This window comes from Apaloderma vittatum, unplaced genomic scaffold (assembly GCF_000703405.1).
Source record: "Apaloderma vittatum isolate BGI_N311 unplaced genomic scaffold, ASM70340v1 scaffold10124, whole genome shotgun sequence".
NCBI lineage: Eukaryota > Metazoa > Chordata > Aves > Trogoniformes > Trogonidae > Apaloderma > Apaloderma vittatum.
In genome coordinates this window covers 27,410-51,594 of record NW_009713200.1, presented here as the reverse complement: position 1 = coordinate 51,594, position 24,185 = coordinate 27,410, and the positions used below count along the sequence as shown (strand labels likewise).

Sequence of the window (24,185 nt, the reverse complement as noted above, 5' to 3'; positions counted from 1 at the left end):
GATATGTAGGATATATTGTTTGAAAACAGATCTTTAAAGGACTTCATTTAAGGTCTATTAAAACAAGAACTGAGTTTGAAATTAACTTTGAAAGTAGCTATATCTATTGTAAATGGAAATCTTTCATGAAAGTTTTTTGCATAGCCTAATTTTGCCTTATTTTGTATAAGGAACACTCTTTAAAAAACAATAATAAAACTAATTATTTAATTATAATTGTTTGACAAGTATTTTTTACTTTGTTCTGGAGACTTTAACTGTAACTTTTTTTTCTTCTTTCCTTTGACAGTATTACCTAGTCATACTTGTGGCAACCCAGGAGAAATACCTAAAGGAGTACTTCATGGAACAAGATTCAACATTGGAGATAAAATCCGATACAGCTGTATCGCTGGTTACGTCCTAGAAGGCCATGCCATGCTGACATGTATTGTGAGTCCTGGAAATGGTGCATCATGGGATTTTCCAGTTCCTTTTTGCAGAGGTAAAAATTGCATGAGATACCCTTAAAATATTAAGACAATATTAAAACAGCAGATTTAATAAATTCATTTTTGAGGGATTTTTTTACTATTATTTTCTAAATGTAAATGTACTAAATGTACTCTCTAAAAATCTACACCATTTAAAACTGTGATCACAATTCACAAGCAATGACTCTCCACAGTTTAAATTCAGAGATAGATACTATCTAGTCATGTTTTTCCTTATTTACGTGGGGAATAAGCAATTTGGTGGCAGGACTTGTCAAATGCTTTTGCAAGTTTCTGCTTTTGGAAACTTTCTGCCTGGAAGAAGCTTGAAGTCTTCAACCACATAATCTTTAAAGGGTGTCTCTGGTGGTCCAGACCTTTTGATTTGAAAGCAAGGATAACTTCAAAGTTAGATCTGGTTGTTCAGGGCTTTGCCCAGTTAAAATCTTAATGTCTCCATGGATGGAGATTCTAAAGCCTCTCTGCAAACCTGTTCTAGTGCCTAACTTCCTTCATGCTCAGGTCCAATTCGAATTATCTTTTTACAGACCATATCTTTTTCTTCTGCTGTTGTGGATCTATGAAATGATTCTGGCCCCATCTTTCCTAAACTTTCCTAAATAGAGCAGTTAGATTTTCTCATAGCCTTCTCTTGTTCAGACTGAAAAATCCATTTCCCTCGTTCTCTAATCTCATATGTCATGTTCTTCAGTATTTGACCATTTTAGTGGGCCTTCTCTGGACTTATAGTCTGTCAGTGTCATTGTCTCTTTTGTACTGGAATACCTTGGGGTGGACCCAGTGTTCCACACGAGACTTCCTGAGTGTCAAGTAGATGAACTCCCTCTAACTCTTTGTGTTTATCTGCTGGCTATGTTCTTGCTCACACAACCGAATTTGAGGTAAGCCTTCAATGTGGCTGAAGTGCACCACTGATTCAGATTGTGTTTGGTCAGGACCTCAGGTCATTTCATCAGAGCTGATACCTGGCAAATATTTTTTTGCATGAGATGATTCTCTTCCAGATGCAAGACTTTACATTGTGGTTTTGGAATTTCCTGAGATTCCTATCCTTCCTCCAACTTGTCAAAGCATGTCACCATATTCCTGCCCTGCAGGGTACCATCTGCAAACCTTGTTGAAGTGCATTCAATCCCATACTCCAGACTCATGGTGAAGATATTATACAAACTCAGCCCCAGTTTGAATCCCTAGGGAATGCTGCAAGTCACCAACCATTATCTTGACTGTTAACAATTGGCCTCTGCTGCCTGAGCCTGATGGACCAGACATAACAGTCCACCCATCCAGTCCATATGCCCTCACTTTGGCTACAAGGTTACAGTACAGAACCATGTTGTGAATACTTTGTTAATGTCAACATAAATCTTTTCATCAAAGCAAGCAGTCAGGTAGCCAAGGATGGTTTGCATTGGCAAAGCCTGGCTTTTCATGTTCACTTTTTTGTTATTTGTGTGCTTGGGGACAGTTTTCATAAACACACCATAATTTTCTGGAGATCTGAGGTGAATTTGACAGATACACAGTTGTTAGGATACTTGCTTTTTTTGAAAATGAGAAATGAAAGAATATCTTTTCTTTCAGTCATTGGGAATCATCCTTGGTTGTCACAACTTTTCAAAGATAATATAGAATAGCCTCAAACTGTGGTGCACAAAGAACCTTTATGTGTATACCATCAAGTGCCATGAACTTGACCATACACTGTTTACTTCTATAGTTTCTTGTATGGTTCTTCCCAAGACTTCTCCATTTTATTGAGAACTGGGAGGCTTGAGGGCAGCCTTTGTTAATGTACAGAGAAGCAAACAGGACATTGAGTACTTCAGCCTTTTCCATTTTTCATCACAAGGTTACTTACCCACTGAGCAGCAGGCACCATGTCCTTCATTTTCCTTTTGTTAATATACATATAGAATGGTTTCAGGAATGACTACTCTTCACATTCCTCAACCGTGTCATTGCACCTGAGCTTCAGCTTTCTTCTGTCTATCCATGCATTCCTGAGAAATACTTCTATTTCTTTCAAGTAGCTTGCCCATGCTTTCACATTTTGTACACTGGTTTGTTGGGTGGGAGTATCTTTGCACTACAGTTAAAACACCTCAGTCAGGAATTTCCTTTTCAGTCCCAGCAGCTTCCTGCTGTGCCTGCTCATTTATGTACATAAGTAGATGAATCATTCTTGAGCTTTGAGGAACCTTTCATTGAAGTCACAAAAGTTCTTCTGGGCACCTTAGCCCTTCAAGATGTTAGCCCATGAGAGCCTGTCTAACACTTCATAAGTAAGTTCAAATCTGCTCTGCTGAAGTCCAAGGAGTCTATTCTACTACTTGCCTTCCTCAGTTCCCTCAGAATCTTCAGCTCGTGGTTATTGTAACCACAGCTACTGTTGAATATCACCTATTTGAATCGTTCTTTCTTTCTACACCCAGTGGGCCTGTCCAGTGACTGCATTAAAAAAAATTATTCCCAGCAAACTCATAAATCTAGTGGATTGCTTGTCCTCTGCTCTGCTTCCATCCACACAGATGTAGACATGGTTAAAGTGTCCCAAGAGAACTAGTGCCTGTGGTTGAGAAACTTGTAGTTGTCTAAAGGTTTTGACTACTTCTTGTGGTAGTGTCTGCAGTATACAAATATTTCTAACAAGACTGAAATTTTGTTCATTGTTTGTAACAAATGAGAACTGCAACAGAAAAGTTATTTAACAGTTAATGATTTATGTAAGCTGAGCCACTGCCTCAGTTTTGGGTTTTTTTACTGTTCATGTGGAATGTGGATTTGATGAGGGATTTTAGACATTTCTTATTTTATTTCATTTTATCAGTCTGAAACATATGCCATGAGGTAACCTCTTCCATTCACTATGTCTTCAAGCAAGAAATGTTCCTCTATTGTTTCTGTAAGAGCCTTGGTCTTTTCCTGAAAGCATCTTTTGTTGCCATTTTGTTTCCAGATTGTATTCTTCTTTCTTGTCATCCTATACTAATTTCATGACATCCATGCAAGATAATATAGCAGAGTTAAATAAAGCTATACAGTTCATATATTAAAAAAAATCACAGTAACCTTGTTCTCAGTGGTATATATCCCTAGCTTTACTAATGCTGGAAAATCACTATTTTCTGCAGTCTTGTTTGCTTAGTATTTTCAGAAGCATTAAGAAACTGGTGTCCAGTAATTTATGCATTGTCTATCTGTACAGATGCTGTTTCTGCTGGAAAATTTTTTAGTGAATTACTAAGCCTTCAGAAAGATGTAGACAGCATTGACTCTTGTATCTACTGGTTTGTTTCTCTGGGTAATACTCAGTTTCAGAGGTTCTCTTATTAAAGAATAGCCATACAGAGGACTATGGAGCTGAACTCTGATGGCTTAGAATGAAATCTGAACAAAAAAAAAAGGTGCAGTCAATGGCATTTTTAGAAAGTTTAGATAATTTGATTGTCAAGGCATTTGCTTTTATTTTTCTTCTGTTTTCTTTTACTAAACTGCGATTTTTGTTGTGTGAAAATATGACAACTTCCAAACTGAAAAAGATAGAAAACAGTCCCCCCAAAATAGAAAACAGGCTCCTGTTTTTCCACATGGTAAGTGAGAGCACACATGGACTTTTCAGCTGTTAGAAGCTAGCCAAAATGTTTACAATGAGGTTCTGCAAAGAAATTTTATAGATGACTCATAAAAATTGACAGGGAGAATCAATGGCCCACCTAAATTCTGCTCTTCTAGTTTTTGTCCCAAGAATTAAAAAGACCTTTGTTATCTTAACATATCTTCTTCATCTTGAGGTTGAAATATTGTGCAATGCAAGTCTGAAATATTTTGAAAGTTAATTTCATTCTCTGCAGTAACTCCACTAATAGCTGATTTATGATATGTGACTACTTCTAAATGAACTTTGTATAATTAGGTTCTCAATTCTCAGTAATTCTGAGAATCCCTAGTTGATTATAGTTGAATGAGTCTAGATTTTTATGAAGCTAACATTAGGAATACAAATTGGATTAGTGATATTACAATGGTAAGGTTTTTCTCACAATGAAAATAGCTGTGAACAGAAGAACATGTAATACCTTATCACTAAAAAGACACCTGATTATTGGAGGAAAAATAAAGGATAAATAAAGAAGGCAAAGCAGTAAAAGAGATCATATATCAGAAAGGTCCAAAAGTATCAAGTAAAAATTAATCAGGTTCCAAATTTAAGAAATATTATTGGAGAAATACTTTGGTGAAGAATATATGATTCAGAAGGTATTCTTTGAATAAGTAAAGGAAGAAAGGAAGAAGAGTTTATAGTTCACTATAGAATAAGATAAACTAAATGCAGCGAGTCAGAGCTCTAGCAAAGAGAAACTGATGGGTTTGGTGCTATCCATACTTTCTGAGGTAGCAGGTAATTCTCTGATGTAATTTTTTCTCAGCCTCTGAGGTCCAGACAAATACGATTTTATAAGTTTAAGTAGGAGAAAAAGTTGTCTTGATCCCATCATTTATCCATGTTTATTAAAAAAATAAAAAAAAATAAAGGGAAGGAAATAGAAAAAATCCCGAATGATTCTGCTTATTGATGTTGCCTGACATGATAAAGTGAGAAAATTTTCTGAAATCTAATTTTTAGAGTGACATGGCAGATACTTGCCTGAGCAATTTTATTCACTTTCAAAATAGTCTGAATTGGTACAGTGTTTACACTGAGATGAACTTTGAATGAAACTCATTGTGACTGGTCAAGTAAGTCAGAGAAGTTTTCCAGCAAAAGCAGATAGGATGTGCTGTATAATTTGTGTGTGTGTGTGTGTGTGTGTTAGAAAATGTTAATTTGCCTTTGAATCATTCAGCCATTTTGCTTACAAACTAGGGCCTTATTATTAATTTGTCATAGACTTATTTTAAGGGATCATTATATGAATTAAAGTATATTCTCAAATGAAGGATTATCATATCACTGCAAGATAGTTTAGGATACTTAATTGAAAAAGAAAAGAGCCTTTACAAGATATCCAGAAAAGTGATCTTTTATTTCTGTGGGAAAGAAAGTATGGAATTACAGGCTGTTGATTATTTTTGAACTTCTTAATTTAGCTGTCCTCTCTTAAAACAGAATTTTTGCATAAAAAAAAGGTGTCAGAGTTGGTGTTTTGATTTTAAGTTGGTCAAGCACATATTCTGTTAATAACTGAACTTTTCTGCCAGGCTGGCAAATAGTTAGTCCTTCACTACTTCTATCTTACTCAAAATCTGTAACTTTGTTGGCTAATAAATCAGATTTTTGCTCCAGAGTGGATGTAGGGGGAATAGGTCTTTGTAATATAACAAACTGATAGGATAGAATAAATTAAGAGAAGTGTTTACAAAGAAAAAACAAAACAATCTCAAGCCCCAGGAAGTACAAGACGACCCCACAGAGTCCACTAATGTCAGGGCCAAGAACTATGGGACAGCCCTGCTGAGGTCTGCTTAGATTGAGCTCCCTGAAACATCAACGCTAAACTGTTCAAAGTTTAGGTTTACAGCTGCAATGAGTGCCCACAGGTGCCTAAACAAATTGTAACAGTTTCTGCATTTCTAGTTTGTACATACTATTTGCTTCAAGTGAGAAATCTGACTTTTTAATACATGTGAAAATAGATGCTATTTTCATAAACCACAATAATTTCTTAAATTTTTACAAAATAAATCCCATTCTACTTAGAGAGCAATTCAAATTATTCTGAAGTGTCCTTTGAAATCCCCGGAGAGAGGAAAAAAATTTGTCTTAGATGCATGATCTAATGAGTATTTAATTTATGTGAAGTTGATCAACAAGAGAAGAGATTGAGAAAGGGAGACAAACTGATTAGAGCACTTATCCAGGATGCAGTTCATCTATTTTCAGGTGATGATAGAAAACAAAACAAAACAAAAACAACTTACAATGAGTTCCTATTTTTTAAAACACACAAAAAGAAGCACAGGTGTTGGCTTTTACCTATACTAAAAAAAGCCTATAAAACCCTAAAATAATAAAGGATGTTAGCAAGTAGAGGTGAATATTTTGGTGGTTAAAGAGCTGTCTGCCACTTAGAATTAGATTAGATCAATGAGTGTGTGATGCTACACCATTGTAACACTTAGTGAAGTTTTTGGTCTTTATGAAGCTGGCAGATTAGCAGCTTGACAGCTGGCATTGACTTACTAAAATTTATTTTGAAACTTGGTATTGGTGTGGAGAAGCACGCACGAACTCCGAGATGGTGGAAAATGGAATTTGCTTTATTGCAGGCAGACACACATATTTATACTTCTTAGCAAGAAGCACTATTTATGGATTACAAACAAGAGACCAGACTATGCAGCCAGGGTTGTTATTAGCTCATGTACTCCTCCAATCACACTCTTATCACACAGGAAGAACAGACTTTCCCAGGTCTACTTTGATCATACTCTCCCATTCACTCCCATGCACATCTTGTGTATGAGAAGCCTCTTATCTGTCCATTCTCATGGACAAACTCCCAACATGAGCTATATTCAGCTGCTCAGGGTCTCTTTTCATAATTAGCAAGCAAGAGTTATGTACTTGTTTAGAAAAGAGCTCAAGGATGAAAGTCTTAATTCTACAACGCAGTACTGCCAGCACAGCTAACTGTAAAGTGTATGCACATATTGGTAACACTATGACTTGGTTTTAAGTTTTTGTCAGTAAGATATTTAGAAATGGTAATTTAAAAGTCTTATTTCATAAAGTCATTTAAGTGACTCCTCATATTAACTATTTCCAAAATATCCAAAGCATATATCTGTGAAATTGATGATTATTTCATGGATGTGTTTTCTGTAATGGAGAATTACCTATGTTTTTTTTTACAAATGAACTAGAAATATAGAAAAAGGACATTTAATAAAGAATTGAAAAAAACAAGGAATCATAGAATATCTCAAGTTTGAGGGGACCTATGAGGATCATTGAGTCCAGCTCCCTGCTCCTTGTAGGACTACCTAAAAGTAAACCATATGACTAAGAGTATCGTCAGGACCCTCCTTGAAATCTGACAGACTTGGTGCCATGACTACTTCCTTGGAGAGTCTGTTCTAGTGACTGACCACCCTCTCAAAGCAGAACGTTTTCCTAATGGCCAATCTGAACTTCACCTGATGCCACTTCATTCCATATCCTTGTGTCCCATCACTTGTCCCCAGACAGAGGAGACCAGCACTGCCCACTCCACTACCCACCTTGAGGAAGTTATAGACTGCAATGTGGTCTTCCCTTAGCCTTTTCTTCTCTGAGCTGAACAGAGAAAGTGACCTCAGCTGATCCGCCTAAGCCTTGCCCTCAAGACCTTTCAGCATCTTTGCCACCCTCTTCCAGACATGGTGTAATAGTTTGATGTTCTTCTTGTACTGAGTTGCCAAAACTGCACAAAGTGCTCAAGGTGGGGTCCGAGTTCAGTGTGGTGCTGAGTGACACAAACACCTCCTTCCACTAGTGATGTTGTGCTGGATGCAACCCAGGGCATGGCCAGGGCACACTGTTGACTCATATTCAACCCAAACCATCAACTCAAACCCTCAGATATCTCCCTGAGAAGCTACTTTCCAGCCTTAATAAATACATAAAGATTTCAATGATATTTTTAACAAGGCATGCTGAATATGTATGCCCATGGCTCATTCCCCCTCAAAAATTGATGACTTACAAAATGTAACTCAAGATGACAATGTAATTTGATGACAATTTATAAAATACCACTCAAGTTTTAACTCTATTCTGTTGTTAGTGGTAAAGACATAAGGAAATGACTATGAATGATATAAGAAGAAAAAAAAAGTTACTATGAATTTTGTATTTTAAGTCACAGCTATGTTTTTATCAGTTACATTGCAATAGTAATTTAGTAAAATGATCTTTCAGTTGAGGACCTTTCAATATAAACTGAAGCTGAGCAGACAAACCTGATCATTTAAATTCAGATTCCATAGTAATTTTGAAAAGTTAGATGGGTTTTATTTTTTTTGTTATTATGAAATAAACATTTTTCACTTGCATAAATTTTTTTTAGCATTTGTATTAAAAGGCACATAGAATGCAGAATATTGAACTTCAGAAGGCATTTTTGCAGGAAGAAAAGTCCAGTAACAAACTTTAATGTTCAAAATATATCTAAACCAATTTAAACAAGGAAGTTTCTTAAGGTACTGTTTCTGTTCTTACCCCATCCTTAAATATCTACTTAGCAGGGCTTGCATCTCACTTGTAGTAAGATCTCATTTATGCAAAACGTAGTTTACAAAAATTGCCAGCATGTAATTTTTGGTGAAATGACTATTTTTAGTTTAGAGAAGAAGACTTTTAATTGACTGCCATGGTTCCTTGGTGATCCTGTTGATTTTTACATATATTGACTTGATGAATATGTTTATTTGTTTTATCTAATCTACACATCTGTACAGCATATGTTTTTTTATCAAGGGGTACCAGCCATATATATTTGCATTTGTACTTTATATAAGATGCATATTCTCTAAATCCAGACCACTTAATTCCTGACTGCTGAGAGATCCAAATGTTTGCAGCTTTATACTTCAAGTAGTCATTTATGCTGATAGAAACAGCACTTTGTGCAGTTGTTTACAACTTGAAAATAACCATGAGTGTTTGGAATTAATTACTTGCACATTTTAAAATGCAATTTGTTAATCACTTAGAGTTTTAATTCCTGAAGCCTGAGGCACTATCTGCTATCAAATTACTCCAAGTGCAGTGATGCATTAAGATTCCTGAGCACTGTTCTAGCTCTTTCAGAAGCGTTACATAGAGAAGGCTGTGGCCAAGGACTGTCAGTCCAAGGAGGTCAATTAGCTTTGGTGTAACATAGCGTATAGCTGGAGAGTTTACATCTCTTGCCCACTGAGTGCTGTGGCCACATTATTACCCCATCCTTAGGCATTTTATTATGTTTTAGCATAAAACAGTATAATTGCCTTAGACTGAGTGCCACCTGTAGTGAATGAAGTCTCCAAACTGCAGGTTCTTGGAACATGGGAAGTATGTCAAAGGAAAGACCATTCTGTGCACCAGCTTTTGCCATGGTCCTTCGCTATTACAACTACATCTGTCAGAGAAAATACTGACTGATCTGAGTTAGTTTCTATGGTCTTGCCTGACTCATGTTCCCTTTCCATTTCTGAGCTTACTTGGTTTTTTGCAAACCTCTTCAAGATGTTCTTACAAATAGATTAAAAAGCCATGTGTCCCTCAGGGCAGTTATCTGCCGTAGCATGAGTTCCTTTGGCTTTCATTGATAATGCACAGCATATAAATGTAGTTTTTTGCATGTGACTGCCAGAAATAATCAACTATATAAGCCTTCCTGGTAAGCTGTAAAATTCAGAGCTTTGGAGCTCAAAGCTTATTCAAGGGCTCTGCTACAGAAACACTAAGTAGCATTGTAACTGTCACTAGCATGTTATTTGATGTCAATATATATACAGTGGGAAATGGCATCACTGAGAATGTTGTTATAACAAAATTTAGTAGCAAAAGGTTAGTACCAAAGAATTATGGCTCACTTAGTATTTTGCACAACTTACTGGTTGTCCTGATTGGGAAAAGCCTTCTTTCTGGCTTACAAGAATTACAGACAGAACATGTATGTTCTATTAACATATACATTTTGGCTCTTTGAAAAAAATAAAATCCCACACTATTATGAAAAAAACAGAAGTAGAAAGCCTGAAAAAAAAAGTGAGGTGGAAAACTTCAGGCTTTGGTTTTGATGGTTCATTCAAACTCTGATTCTGATGATGACCACAGTGGAAATCAATAACACAGTGTTAGTTTCTGTACTGAAGTACTGGCACAGGATGTGTCAAGTTAATTTGTTTTTCTTTGCTGTCTCGGATGATGATCTGAAGTGCTTGTAAGTTACACAGATTATTATTTTTTTTAAAGGTCATTCTAGATATGATTGAATAACAAATTTTATTTCTCCATCCTGATTTATTACAGGAATTTCAACTCCAATCCTTGGCTTTATCCACGAGTTATTTAATTTTCACTTCCTTTCCCTTTTCATCCCTCAGAGGCACAAGGCACAATGGCTCTTTCAACATGCACTAGATAAAAAGCCAGGAATTGACAGAAGAACCACAGAAATGGCCTGATTTCACATCGGCAAAAAGAAATCTTTTAGGAATATAGATCTTTTCCACCCCTAAATCTCCATTTAAAAAAAAAAAAAAACCAAATAAATATCAGGGTCTGAAAGAAAGATGTGAACTTCATTGAAAAGACCTGCCCTCCTCTGAGAAATTTCTGTACTAAGAAATCATGAGGCTCAATAAAGCTTTGGTAGCCAAGGTTATGTTACATTTCTTTATGTCAAAATTTACTTTGCGTGTAGAAGAGTAAAGGTAACTACCTCAGCAGTTCTCTCTTCTGCTTTTAGTCAAAATTGATGGTCCATACAGTAACTAAAGAAATTATTCTCTTTCTGCCTTCCTCCCAGTTCTTCCTTTTATTTTAGTCCCCTATTAGCTATTTATCCTCTTGTAAAGTCTTATTTTTTTAATGTCCAGCCACATTGTTCCTCTTTATTTTATTCACACAGATCCTTTTTCTTTCCAGTCTTCTTTTAAAACTCACTTTCACTGACAAGCTTTCAACTGTGATTGAGAAGTGCAGCTCTCCTCCTACCTCTCTCTGTTGTTTTAATTGGCTATTCCATTATTATCCAAATTAGACGGTAAATTCCTTGTGTCATGTAACTTCCCAAGCTATTTGATTTTACAGTTCCACATGCACTTATAGTATGTGAATAATACCTGATGATAATAACCGTAAATAAATATGATGAAATGGATAAAAATGAAATGCTTCTCTTCTGATCACTCACTTAAGTAGAAATATTTTAATTACTCTTATAGCTTTTATAGGCATATTACAACATACCAAAAGCCACTTGATGAATTCTTACTTTTTGATGCAAATGAATTTATGGATGACATGTTTTGATATTTTGGGGTTTTTTAAATTACGTTTTAATACACAATACTACTAATAATCAATGTATCTTTAATGCTTTCAGTAAAATCTCATGGGGCTAGGAAGAGTATAATAAATTTGCTGAATCCTCTGGCAATGTATTAAACAACATTCCAGGCTTAACAGGAAAATCTTATGTTCTGTGTTTTTTGAAATTTGGTTAATAACCATTAAAAAAAATACATGTTATTAGTGGATAATCCATGAACCTTGGAAGGTCCATTTGGCAACAAAGACCTTCTGATTTTTTTTGCCATCCATAAACACCCTGTCTCAGAACAAAAAAAAAACCTGGAGAATGACTAGTATGATTTTATTAATGCTTCATCGTTTAGGACAGAATTTAAATCTATAAGAATATTTTTTTCTGCAGCTTTTTATAGTTATAGGAAGTAAGAAGGATCTTTAGAAATGTTCAGTATTTTTAAATTTATATCATAAATACACTTAACTGTATTTCAATGATTCTTTTCCCAGATCTTTCTTAGGCTTCTTCTGTGTACACTTTTATGGTGCTGAAGTACAAGTTCTCCAAATCAGCTCATACCAGGTGTCTCTGCTAATCTTATCCTTGTTTGGCCTGACACTGAAGTGTCATCAACAAGGAAAAAAGACAAAAAAACCCAACCAAACAAAAAAATCTCTGCAGCCTAAAGGCAAAGATTATCTTGTTCTGTTCACCTGGATAGAATTGTATTTCTCTATCTGTGTATACTTGTGAGTACTTGAAGTGTACATGGTATGGTAGAAGCAAGATGAGTCTTCACTTGTTTCAAGTGCAGCTCCGCTAGTAATTGATATTCTGTTCATCAGCTGAAGGAGCTTGTGGAGGGACACTACGTGGGACAAGCGGAACTATTTCAAGTCCTCACTTCCCTTCCGAATATGAAAATAATGCTGATTGCACCTGGACCATATTGGCTGAACCAGGAGATACCATCGCCTTGGTCTTTACTGATTTCCAGTTAGAGGAAGGATATGACTTCTTAGAAATCAGTGGAACAGAAGCACCATCAATATGGTAAGTCAGAGACATTGTGAAGGTCTCGGTTTCTGTTTTTCTTCGTTTTGGTGAGTATTTTGAAAAGATATTAAAGGATATTTAAGATAATTTCTACTGGTTAGTAGTTACCATTTTGTTATTCATTTTCCTTCGGTTCCTTTCACCCTTCAGAACTGAAAAAAATATAGTAGTATGCTTCTGCTTCTTTCCAAATCTTGATCCTTCCTCTTATTTTCCTCTGTCTTTGAAAGTTATATTTGTATGTTATCTTAGCAGTGGGCATTTATTGATGTTACATATTTGAACTTTGTGTGAGAACAGTTTCTATCTTGAACGGCTTATCATGATGTTATACTCCAAAAATGATCGTAGTGAGCAAAATTTAGTCTCATAATGAAACAGGAATATATAGGGAGCAAATAATGACATCTTATTCTAAACAGGCTGTAATTCAGTCTTTCTACATATACCCATGTATACATGCATTATTATCTTCTGTTGGCTGATGTTAAAACTTTGATTAGCAATATTAGGGCTTAGTAATTATAATACTAAATCTACATTCTCTACAGAGATGTAAAAGATGATAGGTCTGTCTATGGGAATGGATTAAATTGCAGAACAGTTTGTATTAGAATTTCTCTGCGTGCTATATATGCAATGTTTTAATTTTTTTCATTCCTGAGAACGTCTTGTGCTTGACATATGCACCATTGCTATAAAATGTAGCCTAGAAAAAAGTACAGATCTGCTGCTCACAGATGACTGATGGTTATTATTTCAGAATGCCTTTCTGAAGGCAATCTCACTGTTATTTTAAAGTCATGACAGGCTAGGCCGTGCAATATGTTAATAATTGTGAAGTTTCTAATCTGTTGAAAAACTTTAGCAAATGAAAACGTGTAGTAACCTTGCTTGGCAAATATGTAAAAACACTGTTTTGAAGATTCCTCTAGATCTGTATCACAGGATTACTCTGACATTTCCACACAACCAAAAGTCAATGAAGGAGCTCTGTATCAAAATAAGTGCTCATGACTGACTGAAATAGGACATGTGAGAACCCCAACTGCCTCTCTATCATGTATAGACATATGCAACGGTCATCAATGCCAATGTTCTCTTATTAGAGGTTCTAAAGACCAGAAGCTGGAATCTTGGAAGGGAAGAGGTAATGGAGTCTTGCTGCAGATTATAAAATATGTCTATTTAATTTTATCTATGAGGCTGTAATAGACACTTAAAGCATATCTGCAACTTTGTTGCAATAAATTAATCTGTTACTGAACTTGAACATGCAAATATAGGAATAACTTTACATTTACAGACATTCATATATACATAATCACTCCCAGAATATTTCTGATAATTGAAAGGCCGAAGTATATAAGCAGAATGCGATGAAAACATACACTGCATTTATCTCATATGATATTGATCAGCATTACCTGAATTATGATATCAGGGATATCATAAGAATCTTATTTCTCCTAGAATTCAATCTAAACAGTCTTCTCGTTTTCCTTGTTATTTGTCTTAGTATTAGAGATTATTTTTTTTAATAATGCTAAACAAATCAGCAAAAGCTATGGTTTTATTATATATTCCTAGCATTACTGATAGAAGTTTGGAGAAGCTATGAGAACTTTTATAAGAAGTGTTTAAAGGATTATGGCATAATTTGGAATGAAGCTACACATTCAGCTATATTTAAGCCAGAACAGTTACCATAGCGACATTAGAGAAATGTTAAATGTAGTGCATGTTGTAATCTGCTAAAATCAGCTGTGTATTTAAATATGAAGTTGTTCCATACTTAAAACTAAGGTGTATCATCCTAAAATTTGACCTTTTTATTATTATTATTTGATATATTTTATTGTATTTGGCATCATATCAACAGCTTTATATAGTAATTCTGTGTTAGAGGACACATATTCCATTAGCACAGTCTGATAATTATAATTGTTTTTCCACTTAAATGAGCATTTGTTGTAAAAAAAGCCAAGTATTTTCCAAGTGAAGAGCATAGAAAGATAGCTATACCAGCACCATAAAAACTAGAAAGAGAGTGGGAATAAAAGAAATAATTTCAGACTGATGATTCTTTAGTGATTTTAGTGTCTAGTGCAATAGATTTGGCTTATCCTTTCCACACATATAAACAAGGTTAGGAAGCAGTTCCAGTGTGATTACAGTAAAAAGTAGATAGGCTTTTTTAAGTAAAGCAATGAAAATGCTAGAACAAGTAGAATCTAAATGCTAAGAAAAAAAATCTGATATGTCTATGAAATATGTATATAAAAGATAGTATATTACAGTAATTATACGCCTTGTTTTAATTATATAATAGTAATATTAATTATATTACATTACTTATATGCCTTATGTTTCTAAACTTTCTTTAAGATACTCAGTAAATTTCTATGTTATATAACTGATTGCTGTCTTCCAATGTATCAAAAAGGAAGAAGAGATTTGTTTACCTTTTCTTATTCTTTAAAGATTATTTAAAAATCATTCATATAGTCCATCCTAATGGAACCAGTTTATAAAAATTCAAATGGCATTACTATTTACGTCCATGATACAATTAGAGCGTCCAAAAATATTCAGCTTTGGTGTTTTTTTGTGCTTTTTTTTCACTTGTTAAAGAGCAGCTATATAGCTCTGGATCTTGAATGGATGTTTACATATAGATGACCACATTTTTAATTCTGCTTTGAATCAATACGAGTGTCAACAGAATTAAAAAGATGAACATGGTGTTTGCAAAATGAATGCAAGACAGGTAGAATAAGCTTTTTAATCTGTGGAGGAGATAAAAGTATGAGAATGTAGAAGAAAGAAACCTTTTTTGAATTTGAATCAGTTGCTTAATTTGCTATTACATGAAGGAGTTTTAGATATAAAACATGTTTTTCTTGAGCTCTTGCTTGCAATGCCAAGAACAGTACTTCTGGGACCAAAACAGGAAAGCTGCCTCTTTACTGTGTCTGGAGTATGTCTTCAAATCCACCAAACAACTGGATTTTTGAGTTTCCTCTGTTATTAATTATTAGAACTAAAAAAAAAAATTTTTTTCTGCATAATTTTTGAACATTAAATGTAACTTTAAAAAATCCTTCCAAACATATCCCTTTAGACTTCAACTTAAGCTATAGGGTATTTAAAATTAAATCAAGGTTTTACCTAGAGACAGTGTTGAGAAATAGCTTAAAAGCCCTGCTAAATGAACATGGGTTTTAAGTAAAATCAGGAATACATCACTTAGACATTTGAAAATCCTTTTGAAAATCTCTTAATGAGTCTTCACCAAGAGTCCTCCTTGAAATTGAGTGATTTTGGTCTGGATTTTTTGTGGTTTTTTTTGTTGTTTTTTTTTTCTTTTTTTTTCTTTTTTTTTTATTTGGACTCATTGTTTTATGATTTGCAGGTCAAATAAAGTTGGATAATTCACAAGGGTGTATACATGGCTTTGCCATAATTTTTGAGGATTAAAAAACTGATCTGCAAAAAAACATCTTAACCTATTATAGTATGCATGAAAGGTGATTATGATGCTAAGAATAATTCTGCAGTTATTGTTTTTTAACTTGGAATCTTAATAATGTTATCTGACTGTTCTTCCATTTAAACCAAAAATTATTATCCTTCAATTTTTTGTCAGTATTTGCCAATACGGGAGAATGAACTACACTTTATACTTTTTAGTCCAAATTAATTTCTTAATACTATTTAAAAATACCTTTAAGATTATTCTCACTTCCTTATAAATCACCTCAATATTCTAGTGAAAGGCCATAAAAATGTATGTGAATATGAGTGATCTGGAAGCAGCAATAATGAATTACTGTAATCTTGGCATACAGTTTAGCATAAATACCTGGAGTCATCTGAACCTCACTTCTTATTTCTGTGTTAATGAATAATTCTTATAATAGCTGGGTCATAATACTAATTTGAGTTTCTTAGATAAATACACTTGACCAAAAACTTAGATGTCATTCAAACAGCAGTATGAACTAGTTGAAGATGTCCCTGATTATTGCAGGAGCAGATGACCTTTAAAGGTTGCTTCCAACCCAAACTATTCTATGACTCTATGATGCTATTTCAATCTGCATGTGTCCTGTCCTGTTAATAGAAAACTGACTTTGAAACCTCATTGTGAGAGAGAAAAGTAATGAAATTATGGAGTGGTCTAAATCACCTTTTTGATAGATATTTTGATAGACACCTATGGCACAAGATCTGTATCTATGAGTTGAATATCTAGTTCAGAATAATATAATTACATAGTGAAAGAGCACCATCTATTGGTTTACTGTGAAAATATGACTTGTTTGTGGATGCACCTTCAATAAAGTTTTTGTTACACAGCAGAAAAGGGCTTGTGACGTAGTCTTGGCAAGGTAAGGTTCTATTTTCTCTTCCTTCTCCATCAGATTAGAAAGGATGTGCCATGGCCACAGAACAAGAGGAAGACAGTTACATTCCAGGCTTTTCATTTGAGAACACAGTTAGATTTTAATTAATATTTTTGTAATTACTTATTTTAACCTCTTTAGAGACCTTCTGACAGTTATTCCTTTTTGTCACCAGTGAAACTCTTCAAAGTCATATGTTCATGTTGGAAACACTGGTAAAGTGTTCTCTTTCTGTCTGTTAGTCTTTGGAAGCCCTTACCTTTCTGTATCTTTTACCCAGATTTCCCCTTTTCCCTGTTTTGGTCAGGCAACTGAGTCCAGAGTAAGTATAAGCTTCTGAACAGTAACCTATCTGTCTGACCTGCCATGAACAACATTTTATTCTTTTTCAGGATAAGAAGTGGCTCAGTCATCTTCAAATATTTTCTAGCGACTTTCATGTTGCAAAGTTTCCAGTTACTGTGTAAAATCCAATAGTCTGTCACATTTCAAAATCAGTGTTAATGCTGCTAGTACTTGAACACTCTCGATCAGGTACATGTAACACAACCAGACTTTTTAAATTGACTTAACGTAGAACATTATACAGTTCCATACCCTCAAGATAAGTTGGAGGGACTAGGATACTTTTAAGGTGAGTGGCAAAGGTTGTGCATGTGTCTGTATGAAGATACTTAAAAATACAGTGCTCATGACAGATTACTGGATTTTTCAACCAATAAGATATTTATGTACCTGATTAAAATTAGGATTCTCTTCACGAAATGCATTTTCCTAGTTGATTTCTTCCTCATCACATTTGTTCAGGCTCTTCCTACAGCACACATCAGTAGGCATTCACATATTGTAAACTGAATAAATGATAGATGAATCCCTAAAATGAGTAATATGGCAAATGACATGTCTCCTTTTAAAAGACTCTGTAGAGTGTGCCTTTTCTCCCACTTTTGAATCCTGTCAGTGCTGCCTTTGGTGCTGATGCTTGCTTCTTCCAGCTTCTCCAAGATATTTTCTGTTGGTGACACCCATGCTCTCACTGCTCCTTTCCCTTTCTCTCCAGCCAATGTGTCCTGTTTCTTCATTCTTCCTTTACATTTCATGCAGTCACAGAATTGTCAGGGTTGGAAAGGACCTTAAAGATCATCTAGTTCCAACCCCCTCACCATGGGCAGGCACATCCCCCACTAGACCTTGTTGCCCAGAGCCCCATCCAGCCTGACCTTGAACACTTCCAGGGATGGACCTTCCATGACCTCTCTGGGCAACCTGTGCCAGTGTCTCACCACCCTCATGGGGAAGAACTTCTTCCTAACATCCAATCTGTGAACTGATACATGTCTAGCTTTAATCCATTCCCTCTAGTCCTATCACTACCCAACATCCTATAAAGCCCCCCACCATCTTTCTTGTAGCCCCCTTGAGATACTGGAAGGCCACAATAAGGTCTCCTCAGAGCTTTCTTTTCTGCAGACTGAACAGCCCCAACTCTCTCAGTCTGTCTTCACAGGAGAGGTGCTCCAGCCCTCTGATCATCCTCGTGGCCCTTCTCTGGACACACTCCAGCACGTCCAGATATTTCTTGTGCTGTGGGCTCCAGAACTGGATGCAGTACGCAGGTGGGGTCTCACGAGAGTGGAGTAGAGGGGGAGAATCACCTCCCTTGACCTGCTGGTCACGCACCTCTTGATGCAGCCCAGGACACGACTGGCTTTCTGGACTTCTGCCGCGTTCAACTATTTAAGCTTAAATTTTGGTAAAACATCTCAAACAAACATTGACACATTGTGCTTAATCTTCTTGACTTTTTTTGCTTTGGTTCCTAGCAGATTAAACTTTGAAAAACAAACCCCTTGACCCTGTGAAAAAAAAAAAAGAACAAATCAGCCATGTAATACAGCAATACTCAAAATGGTTTGTAAGAAATTTGCAGACAAAGTGCTGAACTTGGAGTGCCTGTGGAGTTCTATAATCTTGGAGTTAATGTCTCACTCGTCTCTGAGCTGCTACAGTCTCAGAAAGGATTATCCCACTCACAGATTAGGGAATTTGGAAGGAAAATAGGCGTGTTTTGCATAGAATGCCAGCTATGTATACTAAAAATGTCATACAGGCAACTGATATACTCTCATTCTTAAAGTATTGCTTTCCAGAGTCTTTCAAAATTCCCTGAGTGGGAAATAGCATGTTTTAATTCAGTATCTGGATCCAGTTCTTTGGCATAGCAGTTGCTACACCCAAACATATGCAGATAAATAGCTTCTTCACTCCTACAGTTTTCCCATAATAAGCATTAATAAGCTGATCTCATCAGTGATGTATCTTCTGCGTTTCTATATTTATCAAAATCATCGTGTTCAAAAATGGCTTTTCTGCAGGCATTCAGATGCCTGCTTGAAAAAAATGAATTATCCACAGTTGTAAGTAAATAGTTAGCAGACTTGGGAAAATACAGTGATCACTGCTCAGTACCTTTGGAGCCTGTAGAAAGCAAAAAACCTAACACAGATGGGAGAGGTAGTGAACAGTCCCTCTCTATAACATTTCCATAGAAATTATATAAAAGAAAAGCTGCAAAGAAATTCTTACTTTGGAAGAGGGTTACGTTTCTTTCCCTCATACTGAACATTGTCTTCCTTTTCTTTTCAGCATCCTAGAGGCAACTTTTTTTTTTGTTAATACAGGAGAATATGTGTGAATAATTTTATTTGTTCTACTATTTAAGAGTATGTTAAATAACATATATATTGTAGGAGGAGATGGGATCTGTTGGTCTCAATGAGGCACCTTCAGATTCTAATTGCTAAAGTGACCATAATGAAGAAAGGGACAAAGAGTGCAAGTTGTGGTTTCAAAAATAACTGAAATGTGATGTCTAACTTTGTATGTGGTCTCTGAGTTTCTTGCATTGCACTGGAAGAAAGAGGATGATGGAAGGGATAAGGACTTTGAGTTAGGGTTTTAGTAGATGAAAATAGAGAAGAATTTTGTTTGGTTATGTCGAGGGATGGTATGAAAGAATTGGTAAGGTTTTCGAAACAGCTGCAGGCTTGTGCTCTAGGTCTAAAGATCCTTTACGGAATGAGATGCCAAATGAGCCTGGGAAGTGTCCTCGAGTCAACCCTCTCACTAGCACAGAGTGAAGAGAAACATCCTAGGCCCGCAGGAATACCACCACTACTAGGTTGTCACTTTGATCCAGTGGGCATATACCCTCTCCTTTCCTCTTCCCCCTAAACAGGACTGTTTTAGTGCACTGACCTCTGCTATGTAGGACAGCAGTGATGATGGCAAGTGCTGAAATATGTATGTGATACTTCTGGGTGCTCCAGGCAGAAATAAAACACTTTATCGCTTTCCCATTCTTCCTGTTGGACTACAGCTTCTGTTTGGATTATACGTTAATCTTGTGTTCAGAGATGGAGGTGAGGGAAATAATCTGGTTTAAGGAAAAAAAAAAAAAAGTTGGTAAGAGTCTGGATGAAAAAGCAAATTTATTTAAGGTTCAGTAAATAAATATGTATAGTTTATGGTAATTTCTCACACAGAAATCTCGCAGAAGTTCTTAGACTTGTATTTAAAGAAAGCTCCTCTGAAATGCATTGCTTATATTCTGCAGTGTCTTCATGCTAAATATTATATATATATAGTATCGGTATGCATAAAAACATGAGGAAGCTTTTGCAAGGATTTTGACACTAAAATAAATAGGATGGTAAATGTACTTCATGCTAGTAGTAGTGACTAAACTAATCTAATCTCTGGCCTGCGTTAGCTGTGAAGACACAGAGACCACTTAGCTGTTAGCACTAGCATGTGAACAGTGTATGAAGTGAGAAGACAGAAGCAGTAAATTGATGCTTAATTCACAGAACACTATTGCTTTCTTTGCACCTATTAATTTACAGCCTACTGCGCTGTAAGAGGTATAAAGGCTTGATTCATACCACATCACAAACTGACAAGAACATAAGAGTGAGAGAACTCACTTAAGGAAGCACTGTGACCTACAGTATCATTTCCTACCACATTGAAAATAACATGAAAAGCACTAGATTTTTAAAATTAAGTATGTGAACAAGGTTTAAATACATTAAAAGGGAGCTTAGAGTGCTTAAAATACCACTACCGCTACTATCTCTTGAAAAAGCCTGTCTAACCTTGGAGATTCAGTGTGCTTCTAAATTTTCCTTTTACTACCTCTGTTGCATTGTTCTAGAATATGTACACTGTTAGCTTTGTTTTCTCACAAAATCCTTGACATTAGATTTGGAAAAATATATTCTAAAGATGAAACAGCTCATACCAATAAATTGAGGTAATGTTAGAAGTTTTTCTTAGAGGCTTTTTATGAATCACTACATTACTTTCTTTTACACAGTACCTACCCATTGATATCAGCCTCAATGCAGCTTCCTACTAAGACAAAACCTACAGATATTTTGATGTTTGGGACTTGAATCACACCAATGATTCTAGATTTGCATGTAATAAATCACAGTAGTTTTGAAAAAAATGCATCTACTCTCTGATTTTTCCACAAAAAAAAAAAAGTAATTAAAAAATCAGGAATTCAAACTGGAGTTGATTAATATACATCTGTGGAGGTCTGTGTTACTACATGAGAAGGAAAAACATTAATGAAGAAAATCTTGCTGAGAATATGTGTGTGCATATAAATATGGAGATATGATTCAGTTTATCTGGGCAAATCACAATTTACCAATATCAGTATTGGGAATATTAAACCTATCTGGGAAAAACAAAACAAAACAAAACAATTATTCCCTAGAGCTTAAGCCAAATTCTAGTATTATTACTGGTACTTAGTTTAGGAATAATATCAGAAAAAAACCCAGTCATGCTGTATCAAAACTACACTGGCATGATCATTAGAATGTATTGTGTTTTTCTATGTTAAATTTAAAATATTTTCCAATTTTAATACAAGTTGTTTTTATTTTATGAAAAATATAGTAGGAATTTTGTAATACATATTGATTTTTTTAAACATGTTTTCAAATATCCAACTATATGAAAAACTAGTAGGAATTAGCATAGTTGAATGCATTCTTAATATCCAGCAAGTTAAACAGCAAATAAAATGATCCAAGCAGTTAATCATATTTTAAAAGAAGGATAAAATTTTAGGATATAAAAATCAAGTGTGAATACAGGTCTTTTTTTTTTCTCCTGGGTATAGTGAAAACTACTAAAACATGGCACATTATAAGAAAAATATTTGTTAGTTGCTTTTTTGCGTTTTTGGTTTTGTTTGGGTTTTTTTTCCAGTAAGAGATATAAAAGTAGACATAATCCTCCAAAAAACTTTTCCTGAATCTCCACTGCAAGCTTTTTTGGCCAACTGCTCATTACTCTGTTGCAAGGTTCTTCTGCTGTGACCAGTGCTGTGATCTACATCAGCTCATAGTAAACCTGTCAATTAACTGTTCTTACAGTTAATAAATACCTTGGCCCCTCGTATCTCTGTTTAGTTAGCACACAGAATGCATCGATTATTTCTTTGACTAAAGTAATGTTAAATTTAGTTTAAAGAACGTGTTTATTGATTGATACTCTTCTTTTTATTGTCTGCATGGTGGGTTAGCAATTGGGCTTCATGGCTTTTCTGCAGAGGTCTGCACTTAGAAAATACTGCGCCATCCCATATTCTTGATGTTTTAAAGCAATAGTTACAGCACAAAGTTAGATATGATGTGTAGCAGTGGCTGAGACACTGTTTCTGTTTTTCCCATCTCTTAAGTAGCCCAGGGAGATGACCACCAGTGGGGAAGGCAATTTACTGTGGATAAAAAGAAAACTGGTTAGGCAGCTTAGCCAAGCTTGCAGCAGTACCATAATGAAGAGTGTGAATTTCAAGTGTAAACCACCTGAAATAAATTTAAAACCAGAAGTACTAATGATTAGTTTTTATACATTGGATGCTTTGTAGCTGATGAGCATATTAAATGAAAAACTATTCAATATGCTAATAAGATTGGCATATAATTGCATCCCACTTTTAATGAAGCAGATAGAAGGGGCATAAAAGAGATGTGAGTCTTCCAGACTGGAAGCAAAGACATTATATTATGACAATTGTAATTTCTGTAGAAGGATGGGACCCAAGTATTAAAATCTACTGACTGGAAACAATACAGTAAAATGTGATGTGAAGATGTGACTAATACAATGAAATTCTGTAATTTTAAAAAAGATCTTATGTAGACATAAAGGATCACCTGTGTTTGGAAGAGTCCAACACATGATTTATTTTGTATTCAGAGCTTTTGAAAATTATACATCAGGTATTGAAAGAAGAGCTCAATTTCATATATTATTCTTTGAACATATTCATTTTTGCATCCCTATTTTGAAATTAGAATAGCAACACCAAATTCCCCAAAACATATAGGAAGTAGAATGTAAATTAAGTAGCTTAATTTGATTAACTTAAGCAAGTTTATTTGTCATAATAATCTACACTTCTCTTTTTTAGTTGGCTGAAATGAGGGCAACATACTTCATGATACACACTGAAAAAGAAGTAGGATGTATTATAGCAGAGCACATATGCAGATTTACTGGAGTGTCATTTGTCAACTTTCTATGTACATAAAAATATCATTAATATTACAACATTGAGCACTCAGGAATAAAGAATGCCAGCTTTAGTTTGACCCACTTGTACATAAAAGTTGACATAGCTTTTTAATTATGCCATCAAATGCTCTTATTTCTCACTGTGCTCTGAGACTGAATTAGTGCTGTGCATTTAAAGACGCTCTAGTCAGTACAACTGCTGCTACATATGTTGAAATGAGAAGTTGCGTGCAGTATCCAGGATATTAAAGGAAAAGAAAGAAATGTCTCATGAGTAAAACAAGTGCCGTGCCACTTTAAAATCTCAGTCTTACATATACTTTATTCATAGGGTTGCTGTGTCATGGTAACAAAGATTTTCAGACAAGATGTGTGCTAGTTCTTGCTAATATCGTGGTCCTTATTTCTTGTACAGCTGTGTTTAGCTCCTTTACCTCTTCTTTCAACTATAGCCCATGAGAGCTTCAGCTGAGCAAACAGAATACCAGGCACTTGAGACTGATTTTTTTTTTCTCTTCAGGCTGAATGTTGTATAAAATTACAATATTTTTGTGCATTTGTAATATTCAGACTTTAGTTCTCATTAGAAACAATATCTTTAAAATATCAATGCCAAAGAGTAT

The 24,185-nt window shown here is 35.1% G+C and overlaps 1 protein-coding gene across 1 annotated transcript; it reads left to right on the top strand.

Moving 5' to 3' along the window:
- Positions 1-289: 289 nt before the first annotated feature.
- On the top strand, positions 290-12,554 carry LOC104267313 (CUB and sushi domain-containing protein 1-like; the record flags this gene model as incomplete). Its single annotated transcript, XM_009868273.1, has 2 exons — positions 290-484; positions 12,343-12,554. Coding segments are annotated over 2 exons (407 nt in total), but the record flags the coding sequence as incomplete, so codon positions are not given.
- Positions 12,555-24,185: the final 11,631 nt, after the last annotated feature.